Source organism: Malaclemys terrapin, chromosome 2 (assembly GCF_027887155.1).
Source record: "Malaclemys terrapin pileata isolate rMalTer1 chromosome 2, rMalTer1.hap1, whole genome shotgun sequence".
In the NCBI taxonomy this organism is placed as follows: domain Eukaryota; kingdom Metazoa; phylum Chordata; order Testudines; family Emydidae; genus Malaclemys; species Malaclemys terrapin.
In genome coordinates, this window is record NC_071506.1 from 17,603,623 (window position 1) to 17,623,595 (window position 19,973).

General features: G+C 42.5%; 1 protein-coding gene across 3 annotated transcripts in view; it reads left to right on the forward strand.

The window, feature by feature from the left end:
• ADCY8 (adenylate cyclase 8) overlaps window positions 1-19,973 on the forward strand; it is a 174,997-nt gene that overhangs the window by 111,868 nt on the left and 43,156 nt on the right. For 2 of the 3 annotated variants that reach the window (XM_054021076.1, XM_054021077.1), the window contains 2 exons: window positions 5,081-5,278; window positions 12,411-12,511. In XM_054021076.1, the coding sequence (XP_053877051.1) occupies window positions 5,081-5,278; window positions 12,411-12,511 (299 nt within the window). The remainder of the gene's footprint in view (window positions 1-5,080; window positions 5,279-12,410; window positions 12,512-19,973) is intronic. The other variant, XM_054021078.1, reaches the window with a different exon arrangement.

The following is a 19,973-nucleotide window of genomic DNA, read 5'->3' on the forward strand; positions in this document are numbered from 1 at the left end:
GTTCTGCTGGAATACGTTGAATCAAAAGGATTTAAACCTACCCCCTGAAACTCACTCAGTGTTTTTTCTTGTATTTTTACAGTTACAAAAAAAAAAAAATAAGGAATCCTTGGTTAGTGTGAATTATTCTATTACTTCTTCCAACATTATTTGGGCATAAACCTGCATTCCCTGTCTATGCAAAAATGCCAGAGGCGTCACTGGCAAGTAATGGGCCTGTCTCATGCAACTCTTTTATATCAAACTACAAGCCTCTTGATCTTGATCAAATAACCCAAACATTTGAAGTAATATGATTGCAAGGGGTTAACATGCTAAGGCCCAAAACCTAATCACAATGAAGTAAATGGAAATGTTGCTGTTGATTTCAACGAGATAAGGATTCGCAGCTGAAGCATTAAACAACACTGGGAAATGCATTGTACTGTCAAACTGGAAAAGTTTTGTGTGAAATACAAATTATAATAAGTTCACTTGGGTGGCGATAATAGGCATGAGAAAAATTGGAAAGCCATGTGCTGAACTGCATTATTCATGCCTTTTGGTCTGCCTCACTAGTTCTCTGCTTACTAATATATCCCCCCCCCCCACACACACACACACACACACACACACCCTCCCTGGGGACATACTTATAATTCCAAATCTCTTGACAACATCAAACAGCCCCTATTTTAAACCAATCAACCTACTGGAGAAATGTTTCCTCCTTTCCCTTAATATTACACTGGTCTGAGGTACAGGATGGGCACCAGGGAGAGATCCTCAGCTGATGTAAATCGTCATGATAATGTACTCCAGCTGATTTGCCCCATGGGATGAAATCCTGGTTCCATTGAAATCAATGGCAAAACTCCCATGACTTTAACAGTGCTAGGATTTCACCCCGGACTACTGCAGGGGTAAGGTTAGATATACTGTGATCCTGCAAGGCTACACCTGGGAGTTTTGTGCCATTAGAAAGGGGATATTGCCCTGTTTTCTCATGGGATATACAGCACTTGCCTCTCACTCTGGAAGGGCTAGTGATATCCGCATGGATGATCTCATTTAACTCATTCTTAGAGTTTTCTAAAAATGTATTCATTATTACTTTCCTCTTCAGTACAACTTAAGGTGACCAGATGTCATGATTTTATAGGGACAGTCCCGATTTTGGGGTCTTTTTCTTATATAGGCTCCTATTACCCCCCACCCCTGTCCCGATTTTTCACACTTGCTGTCTGGTCACCCTAGTACAGCTGGACTCGTGATATTAAAGGAGCGTGGGTTTACAGGAAGAGGGAAGTGAAATATCGTTCCCATGCAGTATTTCAAATCTCTCTGAAACATTTCTAAAGTTGTTGTTTCTTTTGTAACACATTTGCATCTGTGTTTGAGCAGAGCCTCATACACTGGTTCCCTGATTCTAATGGAGTCTTAGGGTGCTACTGTAGTATAAATGCTGATCATCATCATCATCTTATAGAATACGTCATTGCATGATATAAAGGTTTCAGTGCTGTTCATTTGGGAGGTTGGCCTAACTCCTGAGTCTGATGGCTATCCCCAAACTCAGGTCAATAAAACCGTTAGAGCACACCATTGCATGCACGCATATTTGTGCATCTGACAGACAGACAGAACCGTTGTCTTAAAAAAAAATACATTTGCCAACTGTTAACCACACTCATATTATGGACACTAGTTTTTCCCTAGACTTAGAACAATAAATAAATGTGATAACTCTACAGGATGGCATCTGTTGGCAAACGTGGAACTGTTCTGTGTTGACCACTATACATACAATGCTTTCTCTGCCAGTGGGGATGTGACTGAAAGCACTATGTCTTGTCTTTCAATGTCACTCACTAATATTGAAAAACAAATCATTAAGCCCTGATTCTGCCACCCTCACTAATATTCAATAGTACTTTACTCTGCAAATAATCCTGTTGGTTTCAATGGGATTACTTGAGGAATAAGAACTACTCTGGATGAATAAGGGTGGCGGTATCTGGCCCTCAATAGTTATATGGATCACCAGTATTTGTTCCATATAGCTGCTGACCAGACAGCATCATAGGCTTGGTGGGGGAAGCAAGTATTCCACATTGACTCCCCTAGCAAATGCGAAACAAAGCATGGGATGTTCTGGCAGAAGTGGATGAGAGCACATACCTTGGTCAATGACACACAGATAACCTTTTATTACTTGATTCTTATTGCCCATTAGGGAAAAGCTGTTTGCTTCAGTGTCTTTGTATGTATGTGAGAGATGGACAGATTACATCGTGTTCAGCTGGGACTTGCCCTTATTTTTCCCGGAGAAATACGGATTGTTTCAATCCAGTTCCCTCTTTGTCCCACTGCAAATTGCATTGTGGTCCCTGTTGTGATTAGGTCGCATATTTAGGCACCAGTAGTTCTAAACCAATTAGTTAATATATGCAGCAACAAAGCAGCATGATTTTTCACTTCAAATTGAGCAAAATTAGTCACCTGCTGAAGTGAGGTTAGGTGCGGTGAGATCATTTCCCCCAAGTAATCAAGAGTTACCCTGCTAAATCAGGCACTTGTCTCCCTCTTCTTCCAGCAGAGCCATAATGATAAGACATAGTTCTGAAGAGATCAAACGCTTCAGCCTCTGAAGTGATCCTGTTCTGATATAGAACCATGCACTGCTTCAAGCCTCCATCCCTATATCAGAATATCCATAATAGCTTCACCACAGATCCCAAGTTTAAATTAACTCTTTCAAGTCTGGAGAACGACTAATATACCTCCAAGGAAAGGATGTTATTAGGTGTGATCCACAACACATTGCAATCACATTTTCTTATGTTTCTAAAATCTCAAATCTCATGATTCAGGGCTTCTCCCAATCACCTGTGGGGTCAGGAAGGGCCCTTCTTTATTTTCTCCTTCCTCTGAAGTATCAGGCCATGCCTGAAGATGGAACACTGGGCGGAGGGAGCCAGTGATTTGAGGTGGTGCTGAGAATTCTCTCTCTCGGGTGCTTGGCTGGCTGGTTCTTGCTCACATGCTCTGGATCAAATTGATGGCCATATGTGGGGATGGGAAGTTATTCCCCCACACCAAATTACAGGGACGCTGGTTGTGGTTTTTCCCTTCCTCTGCAGCATGGGGTACGAGTCACTTGCCAAAATTATCTGGGTATATATCACTGAAAAACTCCTTGTCACTGCTGGGGCCTCAGACATTTGTGCACCTCGGTCCTTCCTGTCCTCTGCCTGTGGCATGCAATAGTTTAAGCTCCAGAGGGCTATAATACTTTGATCTAATTCTGGTTGATAGGGGTGGTGTGGGGGTGGCTAGTTGGAGTTTATTGGCATGTGATTTACCAGAGGTCAGATTAGACGTTCTGGTGGTACCTTCTGGCATGAAACTCTGTGACTCTAGAAAGACTCCTAATGAAGTCACTGGAATCTGTCCTTAATGCATACATATTAACTCCTGCATACAAAGAATAAGATGGGGACTTAGGTATGTGTGAAAGTTTTTATGGTAATGTTTAGTTGATTTCCCTTTCAAAAATTTGGTGGTACTGCCTTTTTTGTGGCTAAGTAAAAAGGCTTGTCAAAACACTCAAAGGGTGAAATCCAGCCCTATTGAAGTCAACAGCAAAACCCCCATCGACTTCAATATGGGAAGGGATTTCAGCCATCGTGTGTTAAGCTCTTTTGGCTTTCTGTGTTCTAAAGTTTCTCTTCTAATTGTGCAGTGTAAGAGAGCAATTTACTATTCAGGATTATTTGATCCTTGGCCTCTCGACCGTGACTTCAAAAATGGCTGCCACTTACAGCTGTATTTTGTAATGGTGGATATTTATCCATTGGTAGTTAGGCTAAAACCACTCGCATGTTCTTATGTGCCACTCAGCATTCATCAGAAGGTAGCAGCTTAAGATAGTTTCTGTCCATGCTCTGAATTTGAACCAGGGAAAGACTCCATATTCCATTATCTACATGGAGTCTCCTAATCAATAAAAATTTCCTTATAGGTTCAAACCACTGGTCCATCTAGACTAGTATCCTGTCGGCTGCAGTGGGCAGTACCAGATACATAAGAGGAGCCCTGCAACAGGCAGCTGTGAATTAACCTGCCCACAAGGAAAATTTCTTCCTAACCCCTAATAATTAGAGGTTGTCTTGTACCCTAACGTTTGAGAGTTTATATCCCTTCTACTCATTAGCATTTCTTTAAACATTGGGAATATAGCAGACAATAATGTTTAAGTTTTCCCATTCAATCTGCTGTCTTGTGGTTCACATAATGAATTGCTACACTGGGTTGAGTTACTCACTTCATGGAATTAAATTCTACATCTGTTCTCAAAGTTAAACACTAGTCTTAGTATCTCCACCATCTGTCCTTTTCGAAACTTCACAGAGATCACTTGCGTCATCGGTGATGGAAAAGTACAATTAAAATGATCTACAAAAAAAATCTACTGCAGTTACTACCATGAAAAGTGCTGTATATGAATTATGTTAACCAATATGGCATAACTGTGTTCTACATATGCTGGTCAGAACATGCCAATGTAGAGAGAGAGCTCACTGTCTGTTTGAAAGTATATAAACAGGCACATGGTGAGGCAGACAGGGAAGTTTCTCCTTCTTTCTCCTCCCCTCCAAACTATCTGTTCCCTGACTATACACATCCAGTAACTTCACTGTCTTTTCTCCTTTACTTATTTTCTGTGAATTCTGTTCTAATTTGCTAAGACAGACCACTGAATTCAGTCCCCTGTTTTGAGACGTTGGTGTGGGTTCCTTCCACCATCCTCTAAGAATTTCACAAATAATTCAGCAACAAAATCTGGAAACATTATAAGAATGATATAGTTCAGTGGAACCACAAACATAAAAGCCCCTACAAAACATGACACAAAAGCAGCCACTTACTATACTGTATGTGTTTAGTGGAACAGACGTTATTTTAAACTTCCGTAGGTTTCATTGAATGAATTGCATGGAATGCTGTTACAGTTTGCAATGCAACATGATCTAAAACATTGCATTTTTAACCCAAGGGGACCAGCAGGTTTATTCTGTTTGCATGTGCTTTCCCCTAGACTCTGGCTGCCCTAACAAGAAATTCAATAAATCTGCTTCCAAACCATCTTGCACAAGCTTTGCATGTCCAGTCTGGGCCCGAGGAAATTAACAAGCGAATAGAGCACACCATCGACTTACGGAGTGGCGATAAATTGAGAAGAGAGCATATCAAGCCTTTCTCACTGATGTTTAAAGACTCCAGCCTGGAGCATAAGGTAGCTGGGTCTTGATAGCTGCTTTTTTCCAATTCAAATTGTTTTAAATGTCCACTGAATTAGAGACAACAGCTCTAGGTTCTAGCTTTGTTTTGTTTTGTTTTTAGAAGACATGATTGAACCAAAGGTCATTATACTCCTTGATGAGTCAGTTCCAAAGCTGGCAAGTCCCTACTAGTGAGCAAGAGCTGCTTTTGAAGAAAAGTGAAAGATGTTTGCCAGCTTTTTAATTTGATGATGAGTCTTACTTTTAAGAATCAGGCTGCTTTGGCACAAACTGGGAGCAAGCACGTCAATAAAATGATGCTTCTCCTTAAAAAAAAAAAAAAGCGAGAGATAATAAAGAGATCTGTTCCCTCTTTTTGGTGATACAATCCCACCCTAAATCCCAGTCAATTGCTATTTTTTATTTTGATTCAAAACCACTCTGTCAAATCTTTGTTTTAGGCCCCAAATTAAAGAAATGTTCTACTTTTGAAGGATCAGTATTGTTTTCTCATGTCTCATGGTTGCTTCTGAGCTGCAGTATGATCCCACCTGAATCTTGTCTCTTGTCTGCATTCAAAAGCACATATAGATTGCAGTTTGAAAGGGGGGGTGGAAATGGAAAAGCGAGCTCGTCCAGTGTTTCTTGCAAGCTAATCGTGTTGGCTCTTTTCATTGATTTCAACTGACTTCATCAACCCAGAGGATAACGAAGTGCTCAGTGTCAGCAGAGACAGTCTTATGGTCAGGTATATGCCTAATTGGAGAAGGGGGAGGGAGAGAAACAGCATGGAAATTGCACGTCTGAAGAGTCTTGTTGTCCATCAGTGCTTTAACATCTGTTGAGCAACAGCTCAAGGGTCGTTTGCTCAACTCATGTAGGCAGATCCTCAACTGGTGTAAATTGACATAGCTCCATTGACTTCCATAGAATTATAACAATTAACACCAGCTAGGGGTCTGTCCCATAGACATCTACTAGCAATTTGAGTCTGCTCCCACATTCCTGACTCAGGCAATACTCTGCTGACAGACCTGGCTCTCATTAAGTAGGAACGTCTCCTCCTGAAACCCTTCCTGTCATTGAATTGTACATTACTTTGCAAAATATCCCACTGAAGAAAAGAGGACTATTCAAGAAGCTACTACTCAATACGAGCAAAGCCTCAATCTTGCCCAAAGTAAATGGGGATTTTCCAGAATCAAGTCCTATGTTAGGAGCATTGTTTTGTTAAACCTGCCTGCCAACTCAGACTCCACAATTAGCAATGACAGGAAAATTCCAGATGGAAAATTTGGGGTCTAATTTAAATTCAGTTTAAGCAGGGCAAGAAAAAACCCACCCGTCACATCTCATAGGTCAGATTTCAAATATTAACAAGGTGTTAAATGATATCTAAATGACAGAAAGGTGTCTGTTAAAAAGTCAGCATCTGTTAGTGGCTGCAACACCTGTTGCTCTCAGTATGATACCTCAGAGAGCACAGTGCCATAACTGTAGGTAAATTATGACTTTTTAATGATAACCATTGTATATCAGCATTTCGAGTCCCATGCAGGCATAGAATATGAAAAAATGAAGAACTTCTTTTAAAAGTGAACTGGCTATAGTTTCAACTTTCTGAATCAGCTTTTTTCAAGTATTGGGTAGAAGTAGATTCAGAGATAGTATTTTATCTGATCTGGTTTGTTCAGAGCTAATAATCTGAGGAAAACCGAGGTCTCATAGCTATTCATCTTGCTAAGATGCAATCTAACCATGCCATCACAAGCTAGACAGTGAGTTCTTGAGGGCCTGGGACTGCTTTGTCGTCCATGTGTGCAAAGTGCCATGCACACCAATTGTGCTACTCAAAATAATAAATCTAGTAAGTATGCATGGGGCCAGTAGGTTCATGAAAGCCAAATCATCATGTACATTTGATTACTAATATAGTGGAACTATCTTATAGTGACATGCAGGAAATGTTTGTTCCTCCCCATTTTCCCTGTGCAATGATTGCAGAATTAGCACCACTGGTGATGTTAGTGATATTATGCAAGATAATATCTGGAGAGAATAGCTACCATTTCTAGAAAGGCAGCCCCTAATTATTTTCTAGATTGTCGATATACTATAATTTAACACTAATTGTTTTCCTCTTGTTTTATCAGGTTAAAATTTGAGTCCGACAAGACTATTTCAAAATATTTTCTCTCTAAGCTCTCATTCTCCCCAGTCCTTGCCTTTCACTCCAGAATCAGACTTTCCCCCCAGGTCTTAACACTTCTCTGCTGTCTGCCACGACCTTCTACATCAGCTCCTCTAGTTGCTCTCCGCAGTGCTTCTGAGTAAATGAACTGGCACAAGTTTATTGGCTTTCCTCTCTCACTCTGCAGCTCCCCCATGCCTGATTGATTTAGTTTGCTCCCTGTTGCCTTCAGTTCAGTGCGGTGGCTGCCACAAGCCAGCAGCGGCTCAGAAATAAAATATTTTCCAAAATGTTTCCAATTTCTTTTTTCTGAAACCTTGTGTGTCCTCACATTCAGCCTCGTGCTTTTACACAGCACTGACTTCTCCCTAATAAACCCTCTCTTTTGTTGTCAATGCATTTCTCCCTGGAGAGTACATATATTAAACGTGTACAATAGATTCACTAGCATTAACCCCAGGGTCAATAATAAAACATCGTACTTGCTAGCCATGTTCATTCTGGACAGAGAGTCAATGGCTTATATTCAGATCAATTGACAAGCAAGTAAATATAAAAATTACTCCGACTGTATAGGCAATAGGACTGTGCACCACTTATGTCCCATTGAAGGCTTATTTTCAGTAGTTTGAGTGGGTCTTAAATGGAGCATTGAACTTACATTGCATCTCCGCTCATCCATTATAAAATCACTGCAGTCAGTGGAATCACAGCAGGGATTAATTTGGAGCTTTGATTTGTTAAAAAGGACACAAAAGGCAAAGCATCAATTTCAGGAATCCACCTGCTTTGTGTAAGTGGCACAATTTGTTGTGACGTAGCATAATTCCTATCTATTTATAACAGTTTAGGCCTTTATGATTACTTCCAGTGGCAGATTCCCCGTTCCTCTGTTATTCTCCTCTGCTATTGCATGAACATAGATTCCACAGAGATGGCAAGCATAGTTATGTCAGAAAATAGGATATCACCATGAAAGGAAAGATAAAATGCACAGTGAACTCCACCAGGATTCATTGCTGTTAGGAGGGATTCGTGCAAGATCCCAGATAGTGTGTTTTTTAAATTATTTCACCAAATGGACCAGTCATTGCTAATGCATATGTCACCTATTAGCGCTTGATATCTCACTGGACTTTCATTATAATTCACTCCCAGTTTCTCTAGAAGCTATTTTCACAAGCAGGGTAGTGGCAAATGGGCAAAAGCAGAAGAGAATCCTTGAAGTTTTAGCATCAGACTGTGGAAGATGCTGACAGCCTTCTAATGGCTCACAAAGGTTCTCAGCTATTACTTGGGATGATTCTCCTCTAAATAGGTGTTTCTCTGCACTTCTTGTTTGTCAGTTGGAAACTTCCCACTACCATGAATCCCATGCAGATATATCAGGGGAGTGTTGCAGAGAAATTTTCAGCAGGGAGAAGATTGTGCTCAAGAAAGTCTCATTGCTAAAGATGTAGGTATCCCTAAGGGAATTCCTAGCCTCAGAGTTATTCCTCTCTTCATAAGGGTTATTCCTACAGAGAACTACATTGCATTGGGAAGGGAATGTAGGAGGAAGTTGTTCCTAGGGTGGAGATATCCTATCTCCTAGAACTGGAAGGGACCCTGAAAAGTCATCAAGTCCAAACCCCTGCCTTCACTAGCAGGACCAAGTACTGATTTTGCCCCAGATCCCTAAGTGGCCCCCTCAAGGACTGAACGCACAACGCTGGGTTTAGCAGGCCAATGCTCAAACCACTGAGCTATCCCTCCCCCTGAAGTGTAACACTTGAATCTTAAAGTGTTCCCATGGAAAATGTGTAAGCCGGGCTGTTCTAATTACAAAAACGTCTCAGAAGGCTGTGAGCTCTTAATGGCAGGGACTGTCCTTCCATTACATGCTTGTACAATGCCTCGCACAGTGGCGCCTGATACTCCATTGTGGCCTCTACAAGCTAATGATAATAAACATCCTCATCACTAATATTAATTAAGGCCAGCTCATGCCCTGGTTCTCTGCAGCCGTGAATGGTGGAGTGCCCACTGCCATTTGTGGCTGCACAGTCCCTGCCCGGACCACCGCTCTAGGCATGCAGAAGGAAAGGGATTGGATGTTGCGAGCAAGTGGGCAGAAAGGGGTGGGGAATGAGCAGAGCTGTTTGGGCGGGGTGGGGGGGAGGTTATGCTACGTACGCACAGTGCCGGATGGGAGCCGGGGAAGAATTGTGCCTCTCTGAGTCACAGTGACTTCCTGGCATTCCTCCTGGAGACGGATGAGCCTCGAGGCTCAGTCCAGCCCCGAATGACTTTGAAACACTCGGAAAATGGAAATTGCTACTGAAGTGCCATGTTTTTCCATTGGTCTCAGTGCTGCCCTAGAAATGTTAACAGGTCCTTCTCGAGACACAATTATGCCACATACGCCTTTATCCTTCCAACATCAATTTAAACACAGCAGGAAATGCTGTATTTGTGCTGCAGTAAAGTAATTCTCTATAATTTCCCTAACCAATCATTTTCATTTCATAATAAATTGTAAAAAGTCGAAATTACCTTTCCTTGGTAATTTTGTGCAGTGCATAGGCCCAGTCCTATACAGCTGAGGCAGGCAAACCCCTTTCTTTCTCCAGTGATAGTTTTACCTGAATCAGGAGTTTTACCTGAATCAGGATAGTTTTACCTGAATCAGGAGGTATTTCACATGTTACTAGAAAGAAAATGGGGCTTTATATTTGAGAGGAGACACGTTTTGTGTTTACAAAGAGCAGCTGAATTTAACCTGCCAGTTTTCTGTAGTACTGCCATTATGTCATTGCTGCTGATAGCTCAGTGACTCAGGTAGTATGTGGAGACAACTCTAACGAATGTATGTGGCAGTGACTCAGGTAGTATGTGGCATCTTTGCAACTCAAGGCGTCTTCAGTATAAAAGTTGGGCTGTTGGCAAAATAATATCCCCACTTTCTGCAGAGGCAGAGTGAATGCTCATGTTCAGAAGTTTCTATGTTACCTGTGTGTTATTTGGAATATTGACTATCACTATTTGAAAGGAGAACAGGATAAATGTAATACAGAGTTCAGGCCATATTCTGTTAGGCTCCTGGGAAAAGGCGTAATGCTACCCCAAGTGACACATACATTACAAAAGTAGCATTAATGGTTGTCCATATTATCACCCAGCACCATTCACAAATTTCATGCACAATTTATTCTTCTAAGAGTAGGATATGTATGGGTTTGGTGAAGTGGGGGAGCCATGTGAAGGGGAAATTACAGATTTAAAGAATAGAGCCCTACCAAATTCACGGCCATGAAAAACGCATCACAGACCGTGAAATCTGTTCTCCCCCTCCCATGAAATCTGGTCTTTTGTGTGCTTTTACCCTATACTAAACAGATTTCATGGGGGAGACCGGCGTTTCTCAAATTGGAGGTCCTGACCCAAAAGGGAGTTGCAGAGGGGGTTGCAAGGTTATTTTAGGGGGGTCATGGTATTGCCACCTTTACTTCTGCGCTGCTTTCAGAGCTGGGCAACCGGAGAGCAGCAGCTATTGGCCAGGCACCCAGCTCTGAAGGCAGCATCCCACCAGCAGCAGCACAGAAGTAAGGGTGGCAATACCATACCCTGCTACCCTTACTTCTGCGCTGCTGCCTTCAGAGCTGGGTGGCTGGAGAGCAGCGGCTGTTGACTGAGGGCTCAGCTCTGCAGGCACCAGCGCAGAAGCAAAGGCAATATCATACCGGGCCCTCCTTACTTCTGTACTGCTGCTGGCTACGGCTCTGCCTTCGGAGCTGGGATCCCAGCCAGCAGCCACCGCTGTCCAGCTGCCCAGCTCTGAAGGCAGCACCACCACCAGCAGCAGCGCAGAAGTAAGGATAGCAGTTCCACAATCACCTTGTGACCCCCCCCACACACACACACAACTTCTTTTTGGGTCAGGATCCCTACAATTACAACACTGTGGAATTTCAGATTTAAATAGCTGAAATCATGACATTTACGATTTTTAAAATCCCATGACCGTGAAATTGACCAACCTGGACATGAATTTGGTAGGGCCCTAGATATAAACATATAGACTGACCTTTACATTACACTCTGTGATCCCTTCCCATCACAAAGTGGTCTCTTGCCATGTTTTGGAGAAGTCAGAATAAGCAGGGCAGTGAGCGGAGGGGCGGGGCTCACTGCTGCTGAAAGTTGAGTATTTTAAAAGGAAAACAGAATGACCTTGATCCTGCAAAGACTTACGCACATGTGTAACTTTATCTAGGTGTGCAGCCCCTGTTGACTTTGGTGCACGTCTTCCATTTCTTTTTAATAAGAGTCCCCAATTAAAACTTTGTATCCAAACACTGCCGAATTGTGTGGTATAATAATAATGGAGATATCCCATCTCCTAGAACTGGAAGGGACCTTGAAAGGTCATCGAGTCCAGCCCCCTGCCTTCACTAGCAGAACCAAGTACTGATTTTTTGCCCCAGATCCCCAAGTGGCCCCCTCAAGAACTGAACTCACAACCCTGGGTTTAGCAGGCCAATGCTCAAACCACTGAGCTATCCCTCCCCCAATTAGAGATCTAGATCTGAATTTACTGCTTGGACTGCCCTATCAGTACTATGTTTTTTCTAGCTACACCTAGGTATTTTGCATCATATTCATCCCCCTGGTGCCTGTGTCCTCTCCCTATCTTTTGCTTTTTAATGCACGGAATTTAGACAAAAAGGCAACCATGTAAAAACACTTTTTATTATAAAGCAAAAGGGTTGGGGTTTGCTCCCATTGTGAGAGGGATTTATTGGCTCATTCATGACATGATGATTTTCTTTCTTTTTTAAAAACAACACCACAATATGCTGATTAATGTACCCGATCCTCTTTTTAATTTCCCAGAAACGTCAACGAATGTCACTCTTTACAAAACTGACACGTGAGCCGAACGTTAATTCATTCTTCTTTATTTTTTATTCCAGTATTCTCAAATGAGGGATGAAGTGTTCAAATCAAACTTGGTGTGTGCATTCATTGTCCTTGTATTTATCACCGCAATCCAAAGTTTACTTCCTTCTACAAGGTAAATACAAAGAGACCTCATTACAATTCTAAAAGGCATTACGGGGAAAGCACAGGATTAGGGCCAGTGTTTTCCGACAATGAAAACAGAATAAGTTTGGATTTTCAAAGCTGTATATTTTCAGAAATTTTGGAAATGCAGGATATTAATACAAAAATACATGTATCGACAAACATGAGCAATATATAATCCTTTACAGCACAAAAATGTGGGGCACTGAGGGCTAGAGCCAGCTATGCAGGGGAGGTGAGCAGGGTAGAAGCAAGGTGGATGCTTTTGAGAGCAGATACGTGTGCCATCCACTCTGCAGCATGGCAAGGGAGCCCGGCACCCCCCTACCAAGTCCTCTGCCCGCCCAGGGGAAACTCCGCCACAGTTTTGCTGAGCTCAGGCCTCTGTGAGACGAGGAGAAGATATCAGCGAGTCTCAATAGCCAGCCTCTGCCCTGTGCCCTCAGGGTGAGTCTGGTGTCACCGGGCAGAAATCAGGGGCGAGGGATGTGACCCTGTGTGCCCCGCCCACCCTCTGAACAGCGATTCTGGAAGTTCAGAGTAAGTCTGGAAATGAAGTGTCATTTCAGAAGAAAACATGGTAATAGCAGCAATTTCACGGAAAACACTGGCCTTACCCAGGATGATACTATTTCTAGAATTTCCTTCATTTATGTAACATAAATCAAGCAACTTGATTCTAAAGTTCCTAAGAAAAGTTTGGAAATATTAATGTATGTTTTTTTTTTTCTTGTAACATAATTTTAAAACGTGCTGTCTTCGAGACCTAGCACCACTCCTGTCTTCTCACTATGACAGGGAGAGAATTGAAATCCACAAGGCCTGCTGTGTCTGTATCATTCTATCAGTTTTAAGTGGAACGTACCATTGAAATGAATGGGGAGTTTGACTTTAAAAAATTAGCATAATATGGCCTCATGTTTCTACAGATAATCTAAAAATGCTCTTGCTGAATGGGTACAATTTCTTATTAGTAAATAATTATTGGTAGGTTAGTAACTGGTTAAAAAGTGCTTTTGTTTCAGCATTCCATCACAGCACATAAGTATGTCTTAGTAAGTTGCGTAATTATACTTTATAAATGGTATGATGTGATGTATAATTATCCTGTCAGGAACCATCTTATACTGTTAAGAATGATGGAGTAAATGACCTAGTAGGTCTTTTCCCGTTCTGATTTTTCTGGGCTTCATGGAGCACTGAATGCTCTTAACTCCCGCTGAAGTCAATAGGAGTTGCGGATGATCAGTAACTTGAATGACTAGGCCATCTGTATTGCATGATGGAACTTCATGTAACATAACCAAATGTGTCAGACTCTCATTTTTGTCCAGCATCTCCTGCCATTGAATGCAGCATTTTTCTAAGCATTGTCCCCATTTATCTATCTACATGCCACAGCCAGGTTGAGCATCTACTGCTCTACAATACAAAAACCCTAGGATTTTAACTTCCCCAAAAGTCACACAGCTCAGTCTCCTATGAGGTGAATGGTGCTGCTACTACAGAACCGGATGCACAAAGCACGTAATTCTCAGACAGCTGCTAGCCACACAAATGAACTTGACCACCTGTAGGATAACTTTGAAACCATAGCAACCTTACAAGCGCTAAGGACTTAAACTGATTTGTGCTTTTAATAAGTATTAAAAGTACCTGTAGCCTAGGACAAGTGCTTTTTAATTCATTTATCAGTGAAAAATTTTAAAAATACATGATCTTAAGCGTGCCTTTATATTATGGGATGGGCACATTATAAATATGTGTATAGTAATTTGCCTAAACTCCCACAAAATTTAGAATTCTAATGGATCAAAAACACCCCTTATTTTTTTATTTTACAGGAATCACAAACCCAACCACCAATGGTTTGCAAAATGTCCCCCCTTTCGCTCATTTTGACCAGTTTATAATCTCCAGTTTCTTATCTTCAGTTCTTTAGAAATAATCTACTCTGAGTATCGTAAAGCGAGGTGGATATTGGGAACATGAGATGTTCTACGCACTGAGTCCCAGGGCACCCGTGAATGTAACAGGGCATTTCCCAGCTCTGATATTTAGCTTGTTGGTGCTTCTGATGTACTGCATTGCTGCCAATGGTATTGCAAAATCTGTGTTTTTTAAAGTCCTTCTTCTTCCAATACATTAATCTACCATGTCTAGACTGCTTGATTTTCTCCTGGTTGCTTGTATGCAATAGGATTGACAGAGCTTGTTTATGGAGCCTACTTTTCATAGGAGATTTTTGCTCCTTAATCACTTCTGCCACAGTAACAAAATATGATATGCTGTCTAGTTGCATGGATTCCTTTCTGCTAATACTCACAACCCAATCCAGTGCCATATATGACATAGTCTTCTTCCCTGCAGCTTTTTTGCTTTCCCTCTGGTTTCTCTTCTTACTCAGTACTGTGCTACAGGGCAAGTTTCTGCTCTCAGGAGTTGAAAGATCCCTCTCAAAGTTAATGAAGATGGATGTTTACTTATACCACTTTTTCTTATTTGTAAAGTCCGTATATTTTGTTTTGAAAACAAAATCTCATTCTTTACAAAGCATACAAAATAATAGTACTATTTGCTAAATAATCATGTACAACCCTGCAATAACAAGTAGGTCTGTTAGAACAAGAGAGAGGAAAATATTTAGGTGAGGAAACAGATCTGGGCGTTGTATTTCTAGCACAGCATTTCAGCCCATGCTGAACTTTAAGCATGTAAGTAATCTCATCGTGTTCAGCAAAACACTTCATGTTTTTGACTTCAGCGGGATTTAGACACATGCTTAAGTGGTGTGTTGAATATGGAATAGGATTGCAGGCATGCTTAAAGTTGAGTAACTGCGTAAAGGTATTGCTAAGCTGGAGCTCTGGTGAATTATTGGAAATAAGTGAAGGGAAGCATTATTTAAATGATAATGAGAAATACTTTACTCAGCATCTTTACTAACACTCTCAGATATGCTGTATGCACTCATGACAGAGAAGGAAAGTCTTTGTTCCATTCTCATATCTGGTGTGTACGGAAGCATTGGCAATCACCTTCGGCACCCCCTTGTGGCAAAACTGGATGACAGAGCAAGCCTGCCTCAGTTTCCCTCCTCTGCTGGACCCCTTGCTATCTCGCCCGCTTATTGGTCCTTCATCATGACCTCAGCCCTTTGGCTGAGTCATTGGTAGTCCTTTCTCCTTTCAAGGTGCTGAAGAGTCCAATATCTCAGGAGGCCAGTTGCCCTAGATGAGGGAGTATAGTCCCTAGCCTCTTTGAATGTGACCTGTTGGCTCAAGGCCTTAATGAACTCTCCTGTTGGGTTAGTAGGGGAACCCAGACTTCCAACCTCTGGGTTCCAAGCCAGGAACTCTGTATAAGGTGGTTGGTGCCAATTTCTCCCAACCCTTTACAGTTTCCCTGTCCTGCTTCCTACCATGCTCCTCCTACTGACCATTCCTCTGGTTCACAACCTACGGTCCTCTTCTCCAGAGGATTTCCTGTATGGCTTCTCCCTGGTCTGTTACTGAGAGCCCCTGCTCTCAGCGATTCCACTGGGCAAAACTCCAGAACATCCTTATGGTTTCCCTCCTGAAAGCAGGAGTCCCCAACCCCCGTTCTCTTTCTGGAGTTGGGGTTGTGGTTTAGGTGGATAATAACTCCCTCTTTTGGACAGGAGTTCCCTCAGTCCACTTTCTGGAACTGTGCTTGTGATTTAGGCCAGCTCCTCCGCTTTAGCTTGGAGATCTCAACAAACCTTGGGGGCAGTGAGTTCTTGAGAGTGTTTTTTTGTTTGCTGGCTTGTTTTCCATTTGTTTTTCAGTTTGCAAAGTCTAGTAGGGGGCAGTGTGTTGTGAAAGAAGCTGAATCTTTCATTACAGCTGAACCTTGATTAAGGGGCAAGGCTTCCTGGCATCAGGCCTATAAAGGCAGCTAACTCACCAGCCAGCATCACAGAAGCCAGCAAACTGAGCTGAAAACAGGGAAGTTTGAGGGAACGTGGGTGTGGTGTGGGTGGCTTTTTTCCTTTTTGACAGGAGTTAAAGAGGGAAGGTTATGAGAGATACAAAGACCCAATGAATGGAAGAGGTAGAGAAGATGACCAGATGTGGAAGCTGCGGGATGAATATTCTGGAGAGGATACCTGAAAGGTGTTTCATTTCTATGAAGTGCTGCCTGATAGATCTGATGGAAGAGAAGACCCGAGGTTTGGAGATACAGCTAGAAATTCTGGTTGAATTTAGAAGGGGATTTGAGTGAATGATGGAAGAAGGAGAAAGGAGGCTGAGGAGAAAACTCAAGACTTGCAGATGCAAATTGGACAAGAGTACTGTGAGGGTAGACTTCTGTCAGCAACTGAGTCATGGGCTGTTTTGTCCAGTGGTTGGAGCAAGACCCTACCAGTTGGAGCTGAATCCAGATGGGGAGGATGCAGTCAAGTATCATAGCTGGGAGTCAGAGACAAAAGCCTAATCTGAAGGGTTAACTGGAATCAGAGTTGGAAGGTGTAGCAGAAGTTTTAGCTGGGGGTCAGAAACCAAATCCGAAACCAAAGGGTTAACTGGAGTTGCAGTAAGAAGGTGGAATTGAGTGTCTGAGCTGGGAGTTAGAGGTCAGGAAGGAGCTGAGGGTTGGAGCAGGAGCAGGGACAGGCTGGATCAGGAGTGGAAGCAAGACTAGAGATAGTGGAGGCAGGTACAGGACCAAGCACAGTTGCAGGCGAGGAATGCATTGAGCAGCCACTGGACTGCTGCTGTTATTGAGCTTAAATATCAGCCTGCTGACTCCTTCAACCAGTCAGGTGGGACAGTCAATGAGACAGCTTCTATCAGGGCCAGCTCTGCTCATTGGATTGCTAGGACACTGGCCCTAATGCACATTAAGACCCTGACAACTTCTGGATGAAGAAAGTGAGGAATAGAGGGACCTGAGGAACAGGTTTGCTGAGTTGGAAAATGAAGGGGTGCAGCAGGCAGTAAAGGAAGGTAGGAGGGCAAGAAAGAAGAGAAGAGCAGTTAGTCCTACAAGAAGAAGGAAAGAGATAATACAGATAATGCAGAGTTTGGAGCCCCAGGAGGCTAGAGGATGATGCACAGAAGATTGAAAGTGAGAACAAAAGACAAGAAAACTTGCAGCCAGAAAATAACAGAAGGGGGAAGGCCAGAGAATCACATCAACAACAGGAAGAGATACTTTCTACGTGACTGGGGACTCCTTGCTAAGAACAGACAGGTCTGTTACCAGAGCTGATCCGGTGAACAGACGGGGGTGCTGTCTGCCAGGAGCTAAGACACAGGATGTGGGCCTAAGGCCAAAGAGGATTCTCATGGGAGTGGGAAGGAATCGACTGACTGTCCTTCATGTGAAAGCAAATGATACTGTTCGATTCTCACTGGAACACATCAAGGAAGACTACGCCAGGTTGGGGAAGACACTTAAAAAAATGGAGACTCCGGTGATCTTCAGAGGGATTCTAAGGGTCCTAGAGGAGGAGAGTGAAGGTGAGCCAAGATTATGATGATCAACATATGGCTCAAGCAGTGGTGCTATAAGGAGGTTTTCGGGAGGTTTGACCACTGGGAGGCATTCCTGGACAGAGGACTGAGATGGACTCCACCTGAGTAGAAAGGGTAATAGACTTCTTGGATGGCAAAACTAATTAAAAGAGCTTTAAACTAGGAATTCTGGGAAGATGATTGGGAGATGCTCATGTAACCTCCATGCCTGATTCTAAAATTGAGTGGGAGGAAATTCAAGTAAAAGAGGATACAGTAAGAAAGAAAGGAACAAGAGAGCAGGAGAATGGACAACAAGTGGAAAGGTAGTACCAGTACCACTGACAGTAACAGTCAGGTAGATGATACTAGCAGTAAAATGACTGTACCTAATCTAGTGAGGAATCTACGCAAAGCCAAACAGAAAAAAAACCTAAGATGTCTGTGCACCAATTCAAGGAGCTGGAGTAACAAAAGTAGGAACTAGAACTACTGGTGCAGGAAGTGAAACCGGATATTATAGGGATAACCAAAACGTGGTGGACTAGTAGTCATGACTGGTATACAGATATTGAAGGGCATATGCTGTTCAGAAAAGACAGAAATAAAGGGAAAGGTGGTGGAGTAGCATTGTATATTAATGACAAGATAGACTATAAAGAAATTAGAAGTGATGGAATGGATAAAACAGAGTGAACTGTCAGTCCAGAGGGAGGTTATGAGTGAAGTTCCTCAAGGATTGGTCTTGGGACCAATCTTTTTCAACGTTTTCATTAATGACCATGACACAAAAAGTGGGAGCCTGTTAATAAATGCCAATACAGAGGTAGACTGGAATATCATACAAGAAGATATGGATGACCTTGAAAACTGAAGTAATAGAAATGAGATGAAAGTTAATAGTGCGAAGTGCAAGGTCATGCACTTAGGGTCTAACAATAAGAATTCTTGCTATAAGCTTGGAATTTATCAGTTGGAATCAACAATGGGGGAGAAAGAATTGGATGTATTGGTTGATCACAGGATGACTATGAGCCACCAATGTGATGCAGCCATGAAAAAGGCTAACTTCAGTCTCAGAATGAATCAGATTTTTTTAGCCTGGCAGCTCAAGCCCCACGAGTCTGAATCAGTTGACCCGGACTCTGAGACTCAGTGTCATGGGTCTTTTTTGCTGTGTAGGCATAACCTTATGTTCGGTCTGGTATCTTGATGCCTGATCATACTCCCATTAAAGTTAAAGGAAAGACTCCAATTGACTTCATTAGGAGTTGGAGCATGCTAGGTCCCTGGGGAATCGATAGAGTACACCCCAGAGACACCATGTGTTTCCCTACAGATGACATATTACTCATTTTCAGGCTGATATAGGACTGGAATGGTGGAGCTCCAAAGGGGATCTCAGTCAGTTTCCCTTGGACAGAAAGGATCTCACTGCTGCATAATGCATGTGAGTGTGGGTGTAGCCTGGGATTAATGTAGTGTTCTCTGGAGTTGGGTCCTGGATAACCTGAGAACAATATTTTATTGCCAGGATTTCCCCCCCAGGCTCTGAGACTCTGTCACTGGCCGTTTTTTGCACAAAGCTGAACCATTCAAATATTTACCTAGACCACCATCTAAATGCATGTTACTTGCTCAGCTGACCTGTATGTTCTGTTATGTAAACTCCTAGTCAGACACTCTTATCTAGTTTTAAAAGGTCTTTTTTTTCACCTGATATGCACTTTACAATGGACTTAATGAACCCTGGAGACCGAACTACTTTCCATCCTCAGTGGTGGTCCCCCCATGTCAGGGATGAGTACATGTGTGTGGCACTGTAGCAAAAGCTGCACGGCTGGTGCTCTGTGGATAAATAGATGTCTTCAATCTCGAGCATCTCTCTCTCTCTTCCTGGTGTTTGGGCCATTTGCCTATCCAGGCAGAGTATCTCTGGGCAGCATCTACTGATTCCTTGGACTCCTGCTT